The sequence below is a fragment of the Marmota monax genome, unplaced genomic scaffold (genome assembly GCF_021218885.2).
Source record: "Marmota monax isolate L192 unplaced genomic scaffold, Marmota_monax_Labrador192_F-V1.1 WCK01_AAM20220418_F8-fsc00019, whole genome shotgun sequence".
NCBI lineage: Eukaryota > Metazoa > Chordata > Mammalia > Rodentia > Sciuridae > Marmota > Marmota monax.
In genome coordinates this window covers 8543979-8559608 of record NW_026695242.1, presented here as the reverse complement: position 1 = coordinate 8559608, position 15630 = coordinate 8543979, and the positions used below count along the sequence as shown (strand labels likewise).

Genomic DNA, 15630 nt, shown 5'->3' with positions numbered 1-15630 from the left:
AGCCCACAGGCACAGGCACACACACACCCTCGCTCACACACACACACCACACCAAGCCCACGGGCACAGGCACAGGCACACACACACCCTCACTCATACACACACATACACACACACACACACCACATCAAGCCCACAGGCACAGGCACACACATGTCCCAGAGGAACCTGCCACTGCCCCCCCCCAGGCCCTCCAGCCAGCGCTGCTGCAAGCAGACCTTCCGAACCCAGAAGGAATCCTCTAGGACACGTCTTTTTAATGCCCCCCCTCACGATTGGTTTTACATGTGTCGTGCGTCCACACAGTACATCACTGGCATCTCATTCCACAGGAAGAGCCTGTGCTTTGGCACTTGTCAGCCGGGTGCTTTTTGTCCAGAGGCCCGTCATCATCTGCAGTAGTGACACGTCTGCCACTTGGCCTCCCCATCAGGGTGGGGACTGCCTCATGGTTTTCCAGCTCGTGGAGACAAACAGGTCCCTGCTCTTGGCCAGCCGCACCATGAGCCGACCGACGTAGAAGCCACTGATCTGGCCCACGCCATCGTTTCTGCCCATGGACAGGAGGAACGTCAGCGCACCTGGGGAGCACACACAAAGCAGAGCCACTGAAGGTCACGGGCCGCGACTCCCAGGGCGCACCTCCTCCTGGGCCTTCCGACTCAGGACAGGAAGGGGGATACGATTTTGGAAAGGCAAGGGAGTCCCCAGCTTATTTTTCAAAAGCTTGAGAAGGATGTCTCTATCATCGGTTTCGAGGGTGCGGTCTAGAGGCCAGCCTTTGTACAGCACTAGAAGTCTTCCCTATCTAACCCCAAACTCTCAACACCAGGAGGCCCCTGAGCTTCCCTCACCTGGCTTGTAGGCCTTGAGGGGCCTCTGCTTCATGGAGTTGACGAGGTTGGTGACAGCGACGTTGGCATGGAGGCCGGCGTGGTAGGCCATCTTGGGCTCCTTCACATCAGCACAGTCACCAATGGCATAGATGTTGCTGTAGCCCTCTACCTGGAGGAACTCGTTCACTCTCAGAGCGCCATTGCTGGCCAGCCTGCTCTCTGTGGGCAAGAGGACACCCAAACCAAGTCCTGAGCTGCTGCACTAAGCAGCCACCAGACACGGGGGATGAGGACTGGGTGCTAGTTCAGTGGCCCCCAAGGTGCATGCTCAGAGGCCCATCCTCCACTCTCAGAGTTCCTGCTGGGGTCCCCACCTCGGACCCCTCCTGCAAAGACAAGTTCACAGCTCCAGGGCGGAGACCGTCAAAACCCCAGCAAGCCGCCTTCTCCAAAATGCATGGGACTCTAACTCCTGATACACTGCACTGGCTAGCCAAGCTTTAAATTTCCTTTTGAACATAGATTCGGAATTTTAAAATAAATGCAAGGTTTTAATAAATGATAAACTGAGCCAGGCATGGTGGCACCTGTCTATAATCCCAGTTGCTCAGGAAGCTGAGGGAGGGGCGGATTGCAGGTTCCAGGCCAGCCTGGGTAACTTAAAAGGACCCTGTCTCACAATAAAAAGGGGTGGGGATGTAGCTCAGTGATAAAGTATCAGGGGTTCAATCCCCAGAAACATAAAAAATAAAATAAATGATAAACTACTTTAAACAGTTTTTCTTTTTTAACAGATTAAGAGAAATTTTCTTTGACATTACATTAGGACACCCGCCCGGGCATGCTTCCTCTGGAGTTGAATCATCCCTCCTGCTGGGCACAGGAGCTCCTTGACAGGGAAGGATGTTCAGAAGTAAATGATGGCACCCGGAGTCCCACAGCATCCACACTGACCCCTGGAGGCCTAAACACATCAGTTCCTCCCCCGCCCACACTTCCAGGTAACTCAACAGCTAAATACTGACTTGTAAGAAAAGAGGGCGCAGCCAGCGGTGGCGCACGCCTAGAATCCCAATGGCTCTCAAGGCTGAGGCAGGAGGGTCGCCAGTTCAGAGGCAGCCTCAGCAACTTAGCAAGGACCTAAGCAACTCAGAGAGACCCTGTCTCTAAATAAAAAATAAAAAGGGCTAGGGATGTGGCTCTGTGGTTAAGCCCCTCAGGGTTCAATCCCCAGTACCCCCCCAAAAAAAAAAAAGAAATGATGGTATGTTATGGCCTACTCCCCAAAGGAGTCAAATGTTCAGATTTGAATGTGGAGAAAACAGGGACTGTGAACAGAGAAAGGCCTGACCCAGAACTTCTCCCACATACCTATAAAAATAGCAGGAAATGGGTCTTTCTCATCTCTCAGAAGCCTGTTCCTATCTCTTACCACTAGGGGACAGTCCCAATGCTAGAAGATTCTGGTCTCCTAACCTAGATCCATAGAGGTCACCATTCAGAAGAAAGCAAGTGGGCAGCTAGGAAATGGACAGGGGCGCTGGTTCAGGGACACGGACTACAGGGCATTGCAAAGAATGCTGGAGACTGAGGCGGTGGCCCGGGTCACCTGCTTACCAAATGCACTAGAGTAGGCAGAACTGTTGATCTTGATGCCATTGCAGAGAATCACCAGGTTGGTGGCCACCTCCGTGCCCTTGTCTGTCTGCACTTTGATGTACTCGCGATACTCGTTGAGAGGAATTTCCTCCAGGTTGCTCACCCGCTCACCTGCATGGGAGGGCAGGGTGGTCCCATGACCAGGAGGTGGGCAGAGGCTGGCAGAGGCTGGGGCCGTGCCAAGGCTGACGGTGGGAAGACCTGGGCTGCAGCGGCCCAACTAGGCAATCACTCCACCCCCTCCCCCACCGTGCCCTTCCCTCGGGCCCTTCTGTGTGGACATTGGCCCCAGGGCATCCAACTGGAGGAAAGTTCCAAGCAGCTGCTGGGGGAAGTGAAGCTTGTCAAGAAGTTCTGGGAAGAGTTATTCAACAGAAAACCTCAAGCCAGCCTTGCTGAATGTCAGCAGTCCCCCTGTCCGTCCCAGCACACCACTGGCAAGGCAAGGACAGGGAAAGGCAGAGAAGCCGGCTTCCTGGACCCTCAGCCTGAAATCAGGGCACTAACTGTCCTTCACAACCAGGGAGGGACTTTCATAGCAGATGCCTGGCCACCTTACCCACAAGGCACAGGATGTCAAGGCCCAAGTGCAGTCAAGTATGGGTGTCCCACCACTGGGATCAGAGCCCCCTCTAAAATGCTGGGTGGGCCAGGCACAGAGGCCCACACCTGTAATCCCAGTGACTCAGGAGGCTGAGGCAGGAGGACCACAAGTCCAAGGCCAGCCTCAGCAACTTACTGAGATCCTGCCTCAAAATAAAAAATAAAAAGGGCTGGGGTACGGCTCAAAGGTTAAGTGCCCCTGGATTCAATCCCCAGTATCACAAAAAAAAGAAAGAAAAAAAATAGAATGCAGGTCTCTCCCTCCCCCCAATCTATATCAAAGCCACATTCATTACTCTCAAAATAAACCAACAAAACTATTCCCTCTAGCACAAAAATATCGAATTTTAGGGCAGATCCTTCAAATGCACTTTTTTAAAAAAAATCATTCAGTGCTGCAAGTGGTAGAACCATCTGTCATCAGCAACTTGGGAGGCTGAAGCAGGAGGATTAGTAGTTTGAGGCCAGCCTCAGCAACTTAGTGAGACACTATCTCAAAATAAAAAATAAAAAGAGCTTGGGCCAGGCACACACCTGTAATCCCAGTGGTTCAAGAGGCTGAGACAGGGGGAATCACAAGTTCAAAGCCAGCCTCAGCAATGACGAGGTGCTAAGCAACTCAGTGAGACCCTGTCTCTAAATAAAATTAAAAAGTGGGCTGGGGATACAGCTCAGTGGTTCAGTGCCCCTGAGTTCAAACTCTGGTACCCACCCCCCCAAAAAAAAGAGCTGGGTGTGGGAGTACCCAATCCCTAATACCAAAAAAAAAGCTTGATATATATAAATCATGGGCTGGCGCTCAGTGGTAGAGCGCTTGCCTCGCATGTGTGAGGCACTGGGTTCGAGCCTCAGCAGCACATAGAAATAAATACGTAAAGCTATTGTGTCCTTCTACAACTAAAAAAAAAATCTATATGTATATACATCATTCATTAAAGAAGTATCCCACAGCACCACTTAGCAAATAGATCTCCCCCGTCTTTCCTGTGCCCTAAGCACAGCAAGCATTGCTGCCTGCATGACATGGCCCTCCAGCTGGACGAGGCGTCAGTAGGCTGTGACGCTTAGGACTGTTCCTGGTGCTTCAGGCTGATCCCCAGGAGGCAGAGGAAGGGAGACTGGGTAACTGTGGCTGGGCTCTGAGCCGTCCCAGTAGGTCAGGGGGGCTGAAGTCCACACGTACTCAGCAGCAGCTGCACGCCCTTCCTGAGGAGGATCTCCTTCACTTCCTGCCGCACACAGGGCAGGAGCTCCTTGTCAGCCAGGGGAACTTGAGAGTGAATGAGAGTGACCTGGGAACAAAACAAACCATCACTCAGCGCTCGCCATGCCCAGGGCAAGCCAGGACATTCTCTCTCCAGGTGCCGAGGGCTCTCTATCCCTGCCCCCTGCACCCCTGAGCATTAGAAGGATCAGTGCAGGCTGAGGCCACCCTCCTGTGGGCAGAAGGCACTGCTAGCCAGTTGATCCCACGCCTGGGCAGGCAAGGGTTTGCCCTGCAGGCTCCCACCACGTGGCCATCCAGGGCAAGGGCTACCCCATCAGGCAGGGACCAAAAACCAACTGAGTGTGTCCTTGTTCAAGTTGGCTGTCGGCAAGAAGAGGTACTCAAAGTCTAGGTTTTATTACCAGGGCTTAAATTCTGAAGGTGACACAGTGCACCTTTTTTTTTTTTTTGGTTCCAGGGATTGAGCCAGCAACACTTAACCACTGAGCCACATCCCCAGCCCTTCTTTATATATTTTTTCTTTTTTTATTGATTTTGTTATTTTTTTTAAATACACGACAGCAGTGGAATGCATTACGATCCTTATTACACATATAGAGCACAATTTTTCGTATCTCTGTATATAAAGTACGTCAATTTATGCCATTATACATGTACTTTTTTTGCATTACAATTCTTAATACACATATATACCACAATTTCTCATATCTCTGTTGTATATAAGGTATGTTGACACCCAATTCAAGTCTTCATACATGTACTTTGTATAATGATGACCACCACATTCCACCATCCTCGCTAATCCCCTTCTCCCTTTCCCTCCCACCCCTCTTCCCTATCATTTTATTTAGACACACGGTCTCACTGAGCTGCTTAGTGCCTCACTAATTTGCTGAGGCTGCCTTCAAACCCGTGATCCTCCTGCCTCAGCTTCCAGAATCGTTGGGATTACAGGCGTGCACCACTGCGCCCAGCTGACAGAGTTCACCTTTACAAGACATCTCCCTGGGTCTGACCCACGGGGTTGGCCCGGAAAGCAGGACCTCTCCAAGAACAGGACACCCCCAGAGCAGGTCTGCAAAGTCAGTGGCAGGATCCTGGTTCCCTGGGAAAAGTCTCTGCAGAATCTCTCTTTAGCACAAGACAGGAAACACACAAGCATGCACAGCTTCTGTGAGCAGGGTTCTGACCTCCAGAGCCCTCAGAAAATTCCTGATGCTCCTCAGGTAAAGTCAAAGAAGCTCCAGGCCAAGGTGGCCGCCTCACCTCTTTGTCAGGGTATTCTGTCTTAATCTCTGCTGCCATCTCCACTCCAGCGGAGCCGCCTCCCACCACCACGATGAACTGGGAGCGCTGGACCTGGAGAGAACAGGGACACAAACACACCTACATATCCACCCTCCACCTGGCGGTTCCACCTGTGGTGTGGGCTCCCTGCCCAAAGAAAGGTAGAGATCTCTCCATATTTGGGATCCCAGTAGCCTCCTCCTAGGGTCACTGTGCCAACTGACTGCCATCACAGGAACTGAGCCTGCTCTAAAACCCCAAAGCGCTGGGCAATCAGGAGGGCAGGTGAAGGTGAAGGGACAAGTCTGGCCACACCAAGCAGAGCCTGAGCAGGTCTGGGGAGCTCATGTCCAGGCCTCTGTGGCAGGCCCAGGGCCTCTCCCAGGGACTGTCTTCCAATCTCCAATCTCCAGCTGCTTCAGCAGCTCTGAAGTGCCCACCGTCTCCCTGCTGTGGCCCCAGCTGTTCCCTCATCCGCCTATACCTCCCCACACCTATCCGCAGCAGCTCACCTGCTTCACCATGTCCTCATAGGCCTGGATGGCAGCCTGCTGACAGGAGACCTTATTAAACTTGCCAGGGAAGGGCCCACTGCTGCCCGTGGCCAGGATAAGATGGGAGAAGGGCAGGGCCTGTGAGGGACAAGAAAAAGAAAGATGAGCCGGGCACAGTGGCACCTGCCTGTAATCCCAGTGACTCGGAGGCTGAGGCAGAAAGATCACAAGTTCAAAGCCAGCCTCAGCAACTTAGTGAGATCTGTCTCCAAATAAAAAAATAAGAAGAAGAAGAAGAAGGGCTGGGGATGTGACTCAGTAGAGTGCCTCTGATTCAATTAATCCCTGCTACCCACTCCAAAAAAAAAGAAAAGAAAAAGAAAGATAAGGGTAAGACAAAGTGGGGAGGCCTGGGTTTCCATATCTAACACCAGAACCCCAGTATCCAAGGAGCACCAGGCAGAAGAGGCCCGTGGGCACACGGAGGACACCATCCTTTTGGAAGGAAGTGAAATCACCAAACCAGGGGGGCCAAGGGATGGCACCAGAACCCAAAGACCTAAACAAGCAGATTTTACCTCCTGCCTGCAGAATACATGACCCACAGCGCCAGACCCTACGGGAGGGGAGAGGCCCCACTGCAGAAGGCAGGTCAGCATGGAACAGGAAATCAGGCACAGGGAATGCGCTTCCAATGTGGAGTTTAGAATCTCCTGGACAGCTTAGAAGGCTCTTCCCACCCCTACCAAAAGAACAGAGTGGGGAGGGGGAGGAAGGAAAGAACGGAGGGAGGGAAGGGAATATTGTTTGGAGCCTAAGTATATAAAGGTGTTCCAGTGGGAGGGGGACCAGAGGCCGTCTGGACCCACTCAGCCCCTGCTTTTGAGCTCCGAGGTGCCCTCATGGACCCTTCCAAGGCTCTGAGAAGCACAGATCAAAACTGCAGGACAAGAGACACTCAGTAATCTTTCCAACTAGTGAGTCTCTGGTCCCTTAAATTAATTCAAGAACGACTGATTCACACTAAGGCACATATTCATTGAGGACAGGAACTTGTCTCCCCGTTTCCAAGCCCCACTTAGCTTAGATACTGCACTGGGGGCTGAGCTAGAGCTGTCCGTCAGTCCATTCTGAGGGCTGGTGGCTGCTCACTGACAGAGCTCAGCCCTCTGCAGGCACATGCCAGGCAGCGTGCTTGGTTCCCTGGGGCGAGGATCATGAAGATGAGTGAAGGAAACCTCAGCCCCCAATGGCCTCCCCATCTGGGGAACATGGCATCATGCTTGTGCCTAACTTTTACTTCTAGATAGTGAGGACAGTTTCCACGGCTGGCCCGGCCTGGTCCCTGTCCAGGACACTGGCTTCTGGAGCAAGGACTCAGGGCTGAAAGTGCCCGGATTCCCATCTTGGCTCAGTCTTTTGCCAGCTCAGCTGGGGGACCTGAGGCAGGCCGTTTAATGTATATGAAAAACGAGGGTCCCACCTGCCTTATACCGTCATGGCAATCACCAAATGAGATTTACATGAAGGATCAGGACAGTGCCTGGCATACAGGAAAAACTCAAGAAATGCCTGCCACCATACTCTGTGGCTGCTGTGGTCCAGCCTCTCTCCATGAAGAACCTATCTGTCCCGCAACAGGCAGAGCTTGGAGGCACAGAGGGCACTCTCTCAGCCCTAGAGAGACTGGTCCTCCAGCTAGAGGACAGCTGGGTCAGCCCACCACACTCACCTCACCACCCTGCAGCAGCACCATCTGATTCTTCAGGTCTATCCCGACCACCTGGCCCTGTCGGAAGTTGTCCTTGAAGGTCACTGAGTAGGAAATGAATGTCTTTTTGGCAAACCCTGGGGAACGGACACAGAAGAGTTCACAGTGCAGAACCAGGCTGAGCTTCTCCTGAGCCACATACCAACAGGGGCACCCCTGGCCACAGCTAGGTCAACAGGGGCACCCAGGTCCCCCCGACTGCTAAGTGCCAATCTGGGCCCCCAGGTCTTTGGAAAAGCCCAAGCTCTGACTGCGAGGCCTTGTTATGGCAACTGCTTAAGCCACTGACAGGAAAGAATCTATTGATGTCATTTAGGAAACTCGCCCTACATGGAGAAAATCGGTCCCTGAAATTAGGTCCCACTGCAGTGACAAGGCCATGCTCACAAAGGCAGCCCCAGAAAGGAGCCCATTACCACTCTCCACGGAGGCCCGGAGGGCAGCCACATTGTGGTGGAAGGAGTCCTTCATGTCCACCAGCAGGAAGGGGATGTTCAGCGCCTGCAGCTGGCTGGCGGCCGCGATCCCGCCGAAGCCCCCACCCACGATCACCACGTGCAGGGCTCCCGTGTCCGCCGAGACCTGGGACCCCATCCTGAACCAGGCACTACTAGGCTGGGAGAAGAGACCAAATCAGAGTCAAGGTCAAATGTCATGAACTGACCTTCACAAATGAGGTCAATCCTTCATGAATGAAATTCCAGTTTTGTAAAATGTGAATTAAATTCAGAACTGCTATCCTACCTTTGCCCCATCCCCCACCCAGCCTGCTCCCTTCTCCAGAGGCACCCACTTTTACCACGTGTGCATGCGCCTCCCCAGAGATATTCTTCGCACCTACAGTTCTGACAATTTTTGCACACGTTTAACAAACTATTCTGCACTTTTTTACCCAGTATATTTCACCAGACTTTGGAAGAGGGTAATAATCACTCAACAACATTTACATGGACCTTCTACTGACATGCTCTTGCTGTGGCCCCTACCCTTATAATGGCAGAGCTCACACAGTCAAAGGATCAGGTGGATAATGTAAATGGTGTGGGAAGCTGGGCAGGTGAACAGTAGGGAACGGGGAACAGGCGTGTGGAGAACTGGCCGACACGGGCACATCTAACAGACAGAAATTCCTCAAGCCTTGCACCAAGCAAACACTACAACCACACCTTGCTAGGCTTACAGGCTATGGCCCAAATCTAAGAAGGTCAATTAACAGGGTCTGACGAGATGGCCTCAACTTCTAGCTCTTTTCCCAAATTTCAGCTCCTCTGAGACTCCTCCAAAATAGAATGTCGCTATGGTTTGAATGTATCCCCAAAAGCATGTGCTGCAACTGAACACAGTGTCCCATGACCCGCCATCCCAGCCACTCAGGAGGATCATAAATTCGAGGCCAGATTTAGCAACTTAGTGAAAGTCCGTCTCAAAATAAAATTTTGCAAAAGGGCTGGGGATGTAGCTCCATGGTAGAGCATCCCTGGGTTCAATCCCATAGTATCATTTAAAAAAAAAAAAAAAGCGTGTGTTGGAAACTTAATCCTCAATGTGACCATGTTGGGAGCAAATGGGAAGTGCTTGCATCCTTTAGGTTCTAATCCATGAATCAGTCATGTAAAAGACCTTGAGGGGCCTGAGGGGCCGGGGCTGGGGCTCAGTGGCAGAGTGCTTGTCTAGCATTCGTGAGGCACTGGGTTCAATTCTCTGCACCACATAAAAAATACCTAAATAAAATAAAGGCATGTGTTCATCTATAACTTGAGCCGTTCAAGGCCAGCCTCAGCAACTCAGTGAAGCCATAAGCAACCGTCTCAAAATAACAAGGGCTGGGAATGTAGCTCCATGGTAAAGGGTTCTTGGGTTAAATCCCCAACAAATAAATAAATAAAAGGCCTGTGGCTTCATTTGGTCTCTTGCTCTCTCACCCTCTTCGGCCTTCTGTCACAGGATGACACAGCAAAAAGGCCCTCTCGCGCAACCCTGCCCTCCTGGACTCCCAGCCTCCAGAGCGTCAGTCAGTCAGTTCTGCTCACTCCAAACGCCCCGTCCGTGGTATTCTGTTGTAACAACACAAATGGGACTAAGACAGATGGGGTGTGACAATGGGGTGGGGAGGAGGAGCTGGCACGGGGCCAGGTCCCGCTCCTACAGCTTTCCTGGGACAGTCAGGAGACATGCCCCCCCAAAATGGGGACAGCAAAAAGTCCTTCTGGGCTAAATCTCCAAGGAATGTCTGCGGGTGAGAGAGACGGTCAGGAGAAACGGTGTCATGCGGACTCCTCGGTGAGAGGTGAAAGGGGACAGCAAGGACCCAGGGACAGGTACGGTCATGTAAGAAGCACGTACAGGGCCAGATCTGCAGGCTGGACTCACCCCAGGCTCACACTCACCGGTGACCAGTTCCCAGCAAACTGAGAGAAAACCTTGGTTAAGTCTCAGGGGAACTGGAATTCAGGAACCCGTGGCCCAGAGCCAGAGCTGGGGCCATCTGAGGCTGAGGAAAGCAGTAGCTGGGTCACTAGATGCCCAAACACCGAGGTGGACAGAGGGGAAAGGAACCATAACCACGTGGCCAGGCGTTATGGTTAAGACATGAGGTGTCCCCCAAAAGCTCAAGTATTAGACAAGGCAAGAATTTCAGAGGTGAAACAACTGGGTTGTGAGTTATTACCCTCCTCAGTGAACTAATCCACTGTTATCAGTGAACCAGGTGGTAAGTGTGGCAGGTAGGGTGTGGCCCGAGGAGGTGAGCGGGCCTCTCCTACTTCCTGCGGACCATACCCTGAGCGGCTCTCCTCCTCCAGGCCTTTTCACCCTGCTGTTTGCCTCACCTCAAGCCCAGAAAAAGGGAGTCCGCCACCTGTAAACTGAGACCTCTGAAACCATGAGCCCCAAACAATATTCCTCCATATTGTCTTAATTAGGTCTTTGGATCCCAGTAATGGAAATGCTGACTAAAACATCAGGGCTCCCCCAGCCCACCTGGGAGGCTGTGGACAGGGTCACCTGTAGCATCCCAGTCTGCCCCTAGGGAGGCTGAGGGACTGGGGCTCTAACCAGGGATCTTGTCTCTGGCCAGCTGTACCCCAGAGAAGGACACATACGGTGTGCAGCCTTCAGACAGAGGAAGCTGAACTCCTAAGAGCAGCCGGGGACTGTTGCAGACACTCGCTCAGCGACAGGCAACCAACCACACCTGCTCCCAGACTGTGCCAAGTATAGGTGAGGGCTGCCGGGGAGGCGCCAGGGAACAAGCAAGGGTCACTGTACAGAGAGCATCGAGGCCCAACAGCCCTGTGAGATTCAGGGAGGAGGAAGCTGACAGTGGGAGGGCAGGCAGGGCTGTCAAGGAAGGAGGACATGCACTCTGAGGTCAGTCTTGAAGTTGCTGAAGCTTCATGGGGGTGAGGGCTCCAGGGGACCTTCTGGGGTCACACTGCAGCACTGGTAGGTCACTGCACTGTCCTGATCATCAGTAGCCTAGAGTTCAGGCCTCTCTAGGCCTCAATTTACCTCCATCCACGATGGTGCTCGCCTCTCATCCCAGAGGCTTGGGCGGCTGAGGCAGGAGGATCCCAGGTTCAAAGCCAGCCTCAGCAACTTAGCAAGGCTGTAAGCAACCTTGAGAGACCGTGTCTCAAAACGAAATATAAAAAGGGCTGGGGATGTGGCTTAGTGAATAAGTGCCCTTGAGTTCAATCCTTGGCACCAAAAACAAAAAAAAATGTACTCCCTCTCATGAGTGGGGGCTCTAAGGCCCCACCAGCTCTAACACCCTGAGCTGTCCTTGGACACGTGGGGTTCCAAGCCATGGTGGCCCCAACATGGTCCCCCAATCTTCCCACAGCCAGGGGTGGCTTACAGTCAGAACTCTGGGCACTGTCTTCATGGACGTTCAACTGCCCACTGCCGACCTTTTTCCCTGAGGGACAGAGGAGGTTTGGAGGTGATTTCCAGGTGTTTCCCATTGGTCAGATGATCCCAATGCGTTGAGGTTGGAGGATCCCTCCCATTTAACTGAACCCTGGGCAGAGCTGGGACCAGGATAGTACTCATGGGGACAGGGCTCTCTTCACAGCCCACATCCTCAGAAAGGTTATCCAGAATTGATCCCTAGTATTCCTCAGGCTTATTCTGCCAACTGGGCCAGAAGAATGTCTCCTGGGAGCCAGGAGCCAGGAGGGCTCAAGGTCCCAGGCACAGGTAGGAGAGGGCACCAGGAGCTAAGCAGGGCCTGGGACGTGGGAGGCATCAGGCAAGCCACAGGTGGAGTGTCTCACCTGCCCCTTCAGTGTGGGAACCCCTGTGATGGGCCCTGCCCTGGGGGCTGGCAGCCAGTGATAAGGTAGGAAAATACCCAGAAAGCCTCCGTTCCAAGCTGGTTGGGCATGGGCTCTGAGAGGCTATGGGGGACAGAGGAGCCACTGGGTGCTAGATCACACTGGGCCACCCAGGGACTCAAAGGCAATATCCAAGAGGTCTGAAAAGGAGCGAGGGGACAGCATAGGCCACAGCCCTGGTGGACAGCAGTGGGAGTTATTCAGGGTACATGTGGCAGAAGGGGTAGGGTGCGCAGGAGGGCAGGGGACAGGGGCCAGCACAGATACCACTGCGTGCCTGTCAAGGCAGCTTTAACTGCCAGGTGGGCAAACAAGGCTGTCACCAGCCCCTCAGGGGACACTTCCCTGTGCAAAGAGAAGCCAGCAGCCCCAGGGCAGGCCTCACAGGCGGTACTTTGACCAAAATAGTTTAGCCAGAGTTCCCTCAGTCCCCAGGGGTCCTTAACCCTTGCCTCACCCACCAAGGCAGGCCGCCCCCTCAAGGCAACCGCTTCTCCAGAGTTGGGGAGGCCTGAAGGCAAAAAAATATCCAGACCTCCAAGGGCAGCAGGCAGGGTTATGGGAGAGGAGGTGCTCTTCCACTTCCTGCTGCCTGAGGCCTCTCCTGGAATCTGTCTTTTTCTCCTCTAATGACCTCTGACAGCCTCACTTGGGGATGGGAACCAGGTACTATCCAGCACATTCCACCCTTCCTCGGCAGCAGCCCCTCACCTAGCATTTCTGGACACCCCCACTCTCCTCGGCTCTTGCAGTGTCAATTCTTACCTGGCCCCTAAGGACGGCTGGACTCCTCTCTGCTGGGCCATGACCTAGTTAGCCAGACACCTCAACCAAGGGCTGCACTTCAGGCCACCTACCCAGTAGGTGCTCAAAATATACGCATGGAATGAATGAATGAATGTTCAATTACCTCATCTAACATGGCAATAGTACAGGCAAACCTCAATCAATGGGAGACTCCATTAATCCATGAAAAACTCCATCAGTGGGAGAATACAGCACAAGACAAACTATTATCCACCCACCCAAGCTATTTTTTTTTCTTTCAGTACTGAACCCAGCAGTACTTTACCACTGGGGAAATCACATCTTTGTTATTATTTTGAGACAGAGTCTCTCTAAGTTGCAAAGATTGGCCTCAAATGTGCTATCCTCCTGCCTCAGCCTCCTGAGTAGCTGGGATTAAGGCACAGCCTTATCCCCAACTTTTTCATAGACAAACTTTTCATGTGGTTTGCACTTGGAATTGCTCGGTCAGACATGAGCCTGATCCCAGGGGGTTCTTTTTTAATAATAAGAGGCCTTTAGGAATCCACTGGAAAGCAAAGAAGTCACATTTCTGCCAAAGCTGATGAGAGGTCAAGGCTCAGAAGACACAGTAAGAGACAAGCAGGCCTGATCAAGGCAAGAACATCGCCTGCATTGCTTCACAGAGACCACATCCAACCCAGGACTTTTTAAGTCATCATGGCTTCCTCCGAGGGTAGATTTCAACACTGGCCTTTGGATAGTCATGTTTCTGGAGTGGCCACCTTGGATGATCAGGCCACTAACGTGTGACTCGATGGGCTCTGAGCATCTCCTCTTCTACCTCAGGGATAGAGAAGAGCAGGAGACCTCCCTCACTGGACACTAAAGGCAAGGCTGAGAGTGGGCACTCCAAGGCCAGCCCCCCAGGGAACCCATCCCAAATATTAAAAAAAAAAAAAAAGACCAATTTCCAAAAGGGACTCAAAGTCTGAAGAGAGGCTGGGTGCCATGGTGCAGGCCTGTAATCCCAGAGTCTCCGGAGGCTGAGGAAGGAGGATCACAAGTTCAAGGCCGGTCTCGGCAATTTAGTGAGGTGACCAAGCTTCTCAGAGTCAGTCATTTTGATATCTCCTTCACTCTACCATGGTCTGCTGCATGTGCTCTGGGACCCTGCTTAAGCCTGGCCGGCCCCAGAGCGCCTCCCACCTGCCCAGCTCCATCACTTATGGGCAGGGTAGTCCTGGGCAAGGCCCTGCCCTGGTTTGGGTTTCTGGTCCTCAGTGAGATGGAAGTGGTTTTGAAGAGCTCTCTCTAGGAACTGAGGTGAGGCAGATGTCCTCTGAGGGCTTGAGGAGCCCCAGCAGCAGGCCTCTGTGCAGAAGCTAAAACCTGATACTACCCTGAAGTACAGGGGCAAAGCCCCTTCCAAAACTCACCCTCCCAAACCACCTCATTCTCCCCAGCTTCTCCTTAAATCCCAGGGTCAAAAAGAACCCCCCTCTTTGGCACTGAGGATTGAGGGCGCTTTACTAATGAGCTACATCCTCAGTCCTTTTTATTCTTTAGCTTGAAACAGGGTCTTGTTAAATTGCTGAAGCTGGCTTCGAACTTGCGATCCTCCTATCAGCCTCGGGAGCAGCTCGTCACTGGGATCACAAGCATGCGCCTAAGGCCCAGCTCAGAGACCCTTACTGGGGAAGGAGGGAAGGGAGTATTCGGTGTGGGTGACATTGGGAGGGACGCGTCCAACACTGCCCACTAGAGCAGTTCCAAGTTGACTTGGAACTGCATGAGAGTTAGTTCAGCCTCTGCTGGTCTTCACCCCGCAGAACCTCGGCCTCCTGATGCACCCCAAGTCGATGGGCACTCGGCCGTCTCCTGTCACTTTCCTTTTGAAGATTAAGGTTTCCAACCTCTGCCCTCAGTACTCCAGGACCTCCCAGGACCCGTGTCACACCCGCGGAACCTCAGCTTCCCCGCTGTCTCCGGCTGGCGCCCACCTTTCTTGGCAGGGGTTCAGGGAGAGGACGGGGCGGAGAGCCCCCTGCGCTGTCTCGCCGGTGTGGGATGCTCAGGCCTGCGCCGCGTATCCTAGGCAACCGCCCGCTGCACCCCGCGACCTCCCGACCTCGTCAGCCGTCGGCCAGGCCCCCGCTCCGCGCCCCTGTTGGGGTCCCCGATTCGCCCGGGCCGCTGGGGACCTTTCCGAGCACTGGCTGCGCGACCCTGGGCGCAATTCTAGCCCCATTCTTCAGTCACACCAGCGCGAACTCACCAGCCGCCGCCGACCCGGCTCCTCTCCGCTGCGATCGGATCGGATCCTCAGGCGTCTTCCGGCGCCCGCCCCGCCCCGCCCCGCGACCGCGACCGTGCGGACAGGGCGCACCCAGCTCCGCCCTCCGGTCCAGCGGCCACGCCTCGGCGGCCCGGAATAGCTTTCCCCACTCCCGCCTCAGTGCCCTGGGCTTCGTCCCCTGCGGCGCGTGGGACTGACCTTGACCGCCAGCGAGACGGACCTTGACCGCGGGTGAACTCTCAAAGTTTGAAACAAGGTCCCTAAGGCTGCCTGCCGGCGCCCCCCGCTCCAGCCCTGCCCGGGCCGCTCGACGCTGCTCAGTTGCTGGGTAACAGCCCCAAAGCTTCTCCCGCTGGCAGGCTTTACAAC

General features: G+C 53.6%; 1 protein-coding gene across 2 annotated transcripts; it reads right to left on the bottom strand.

Moving 5' to 3' along the window:
* Positions 1-237: 237 nt before the first annotated feature.
* Positions 238-15308, bottom strand: Aifm2 (apoptosis inducing factor mitochondria associated 2). 2 transcript variants are annotated; one of them, XM_046419912.2, is made up of 10 exons: positions 15241-15294; positions 9801-9932; positions 8295-8493; positions 7840-7955; positions 6126-6245; positions 5593-5685; positions 4282-4390; positions 2454-2606; positions 855-1055; positions 238-581 (listed from the first exon to the last, which is right to left on the bottom strand). In XM_046419912.2, exons 3-10 carry the CDS (start codon positions 8470-8472, stop codon positions 430-432), a joined length of 1122 nt encoding a protein of 373 aa, XP_046275868.1. In that variant the 5' UTR covers positions 8473-8493; positions 9801-9932; positions 15241-15294; the 3' UTR covers positions 238-429. The 2 variants fall into 2 exon arrangements, with proteins under 2 accessions (XP_046275868.1, XP_046275867.1); XM_046419911.1 differs by lacking the exon at positions 9801-9932 and having other exon boundaries at positions 15241-15308.
* Positions 15309-15630: the final 322 nt, after the last annotated feature.

Excerpts from the sequence above, each read along its gene's own strand:
- Aifm2 (XM_046419911.1), bottom strand. The coding sequence starts at position 8,472 with ATGGGGTCCCAGGTCTCGGCGGACACGGGAGCCCTGCACGTGGTGATC. Across the intron at positions 7,956-8,294 it reads CCGGGCCTCCGTGGAGAGTG|GGTTTGCCAAAAAGACATTC; the intron begins GTAATGGGCTCC and ends TCCGTTCCCCAG. Across the intron at positions 4,391-5,592 it reads CAGAATACCCTGACAAAGAG|GTCACTCTCATTCACTCTCA; the intron begins GTGAGGCGGCCA and ends TTTTGTTCCCAG.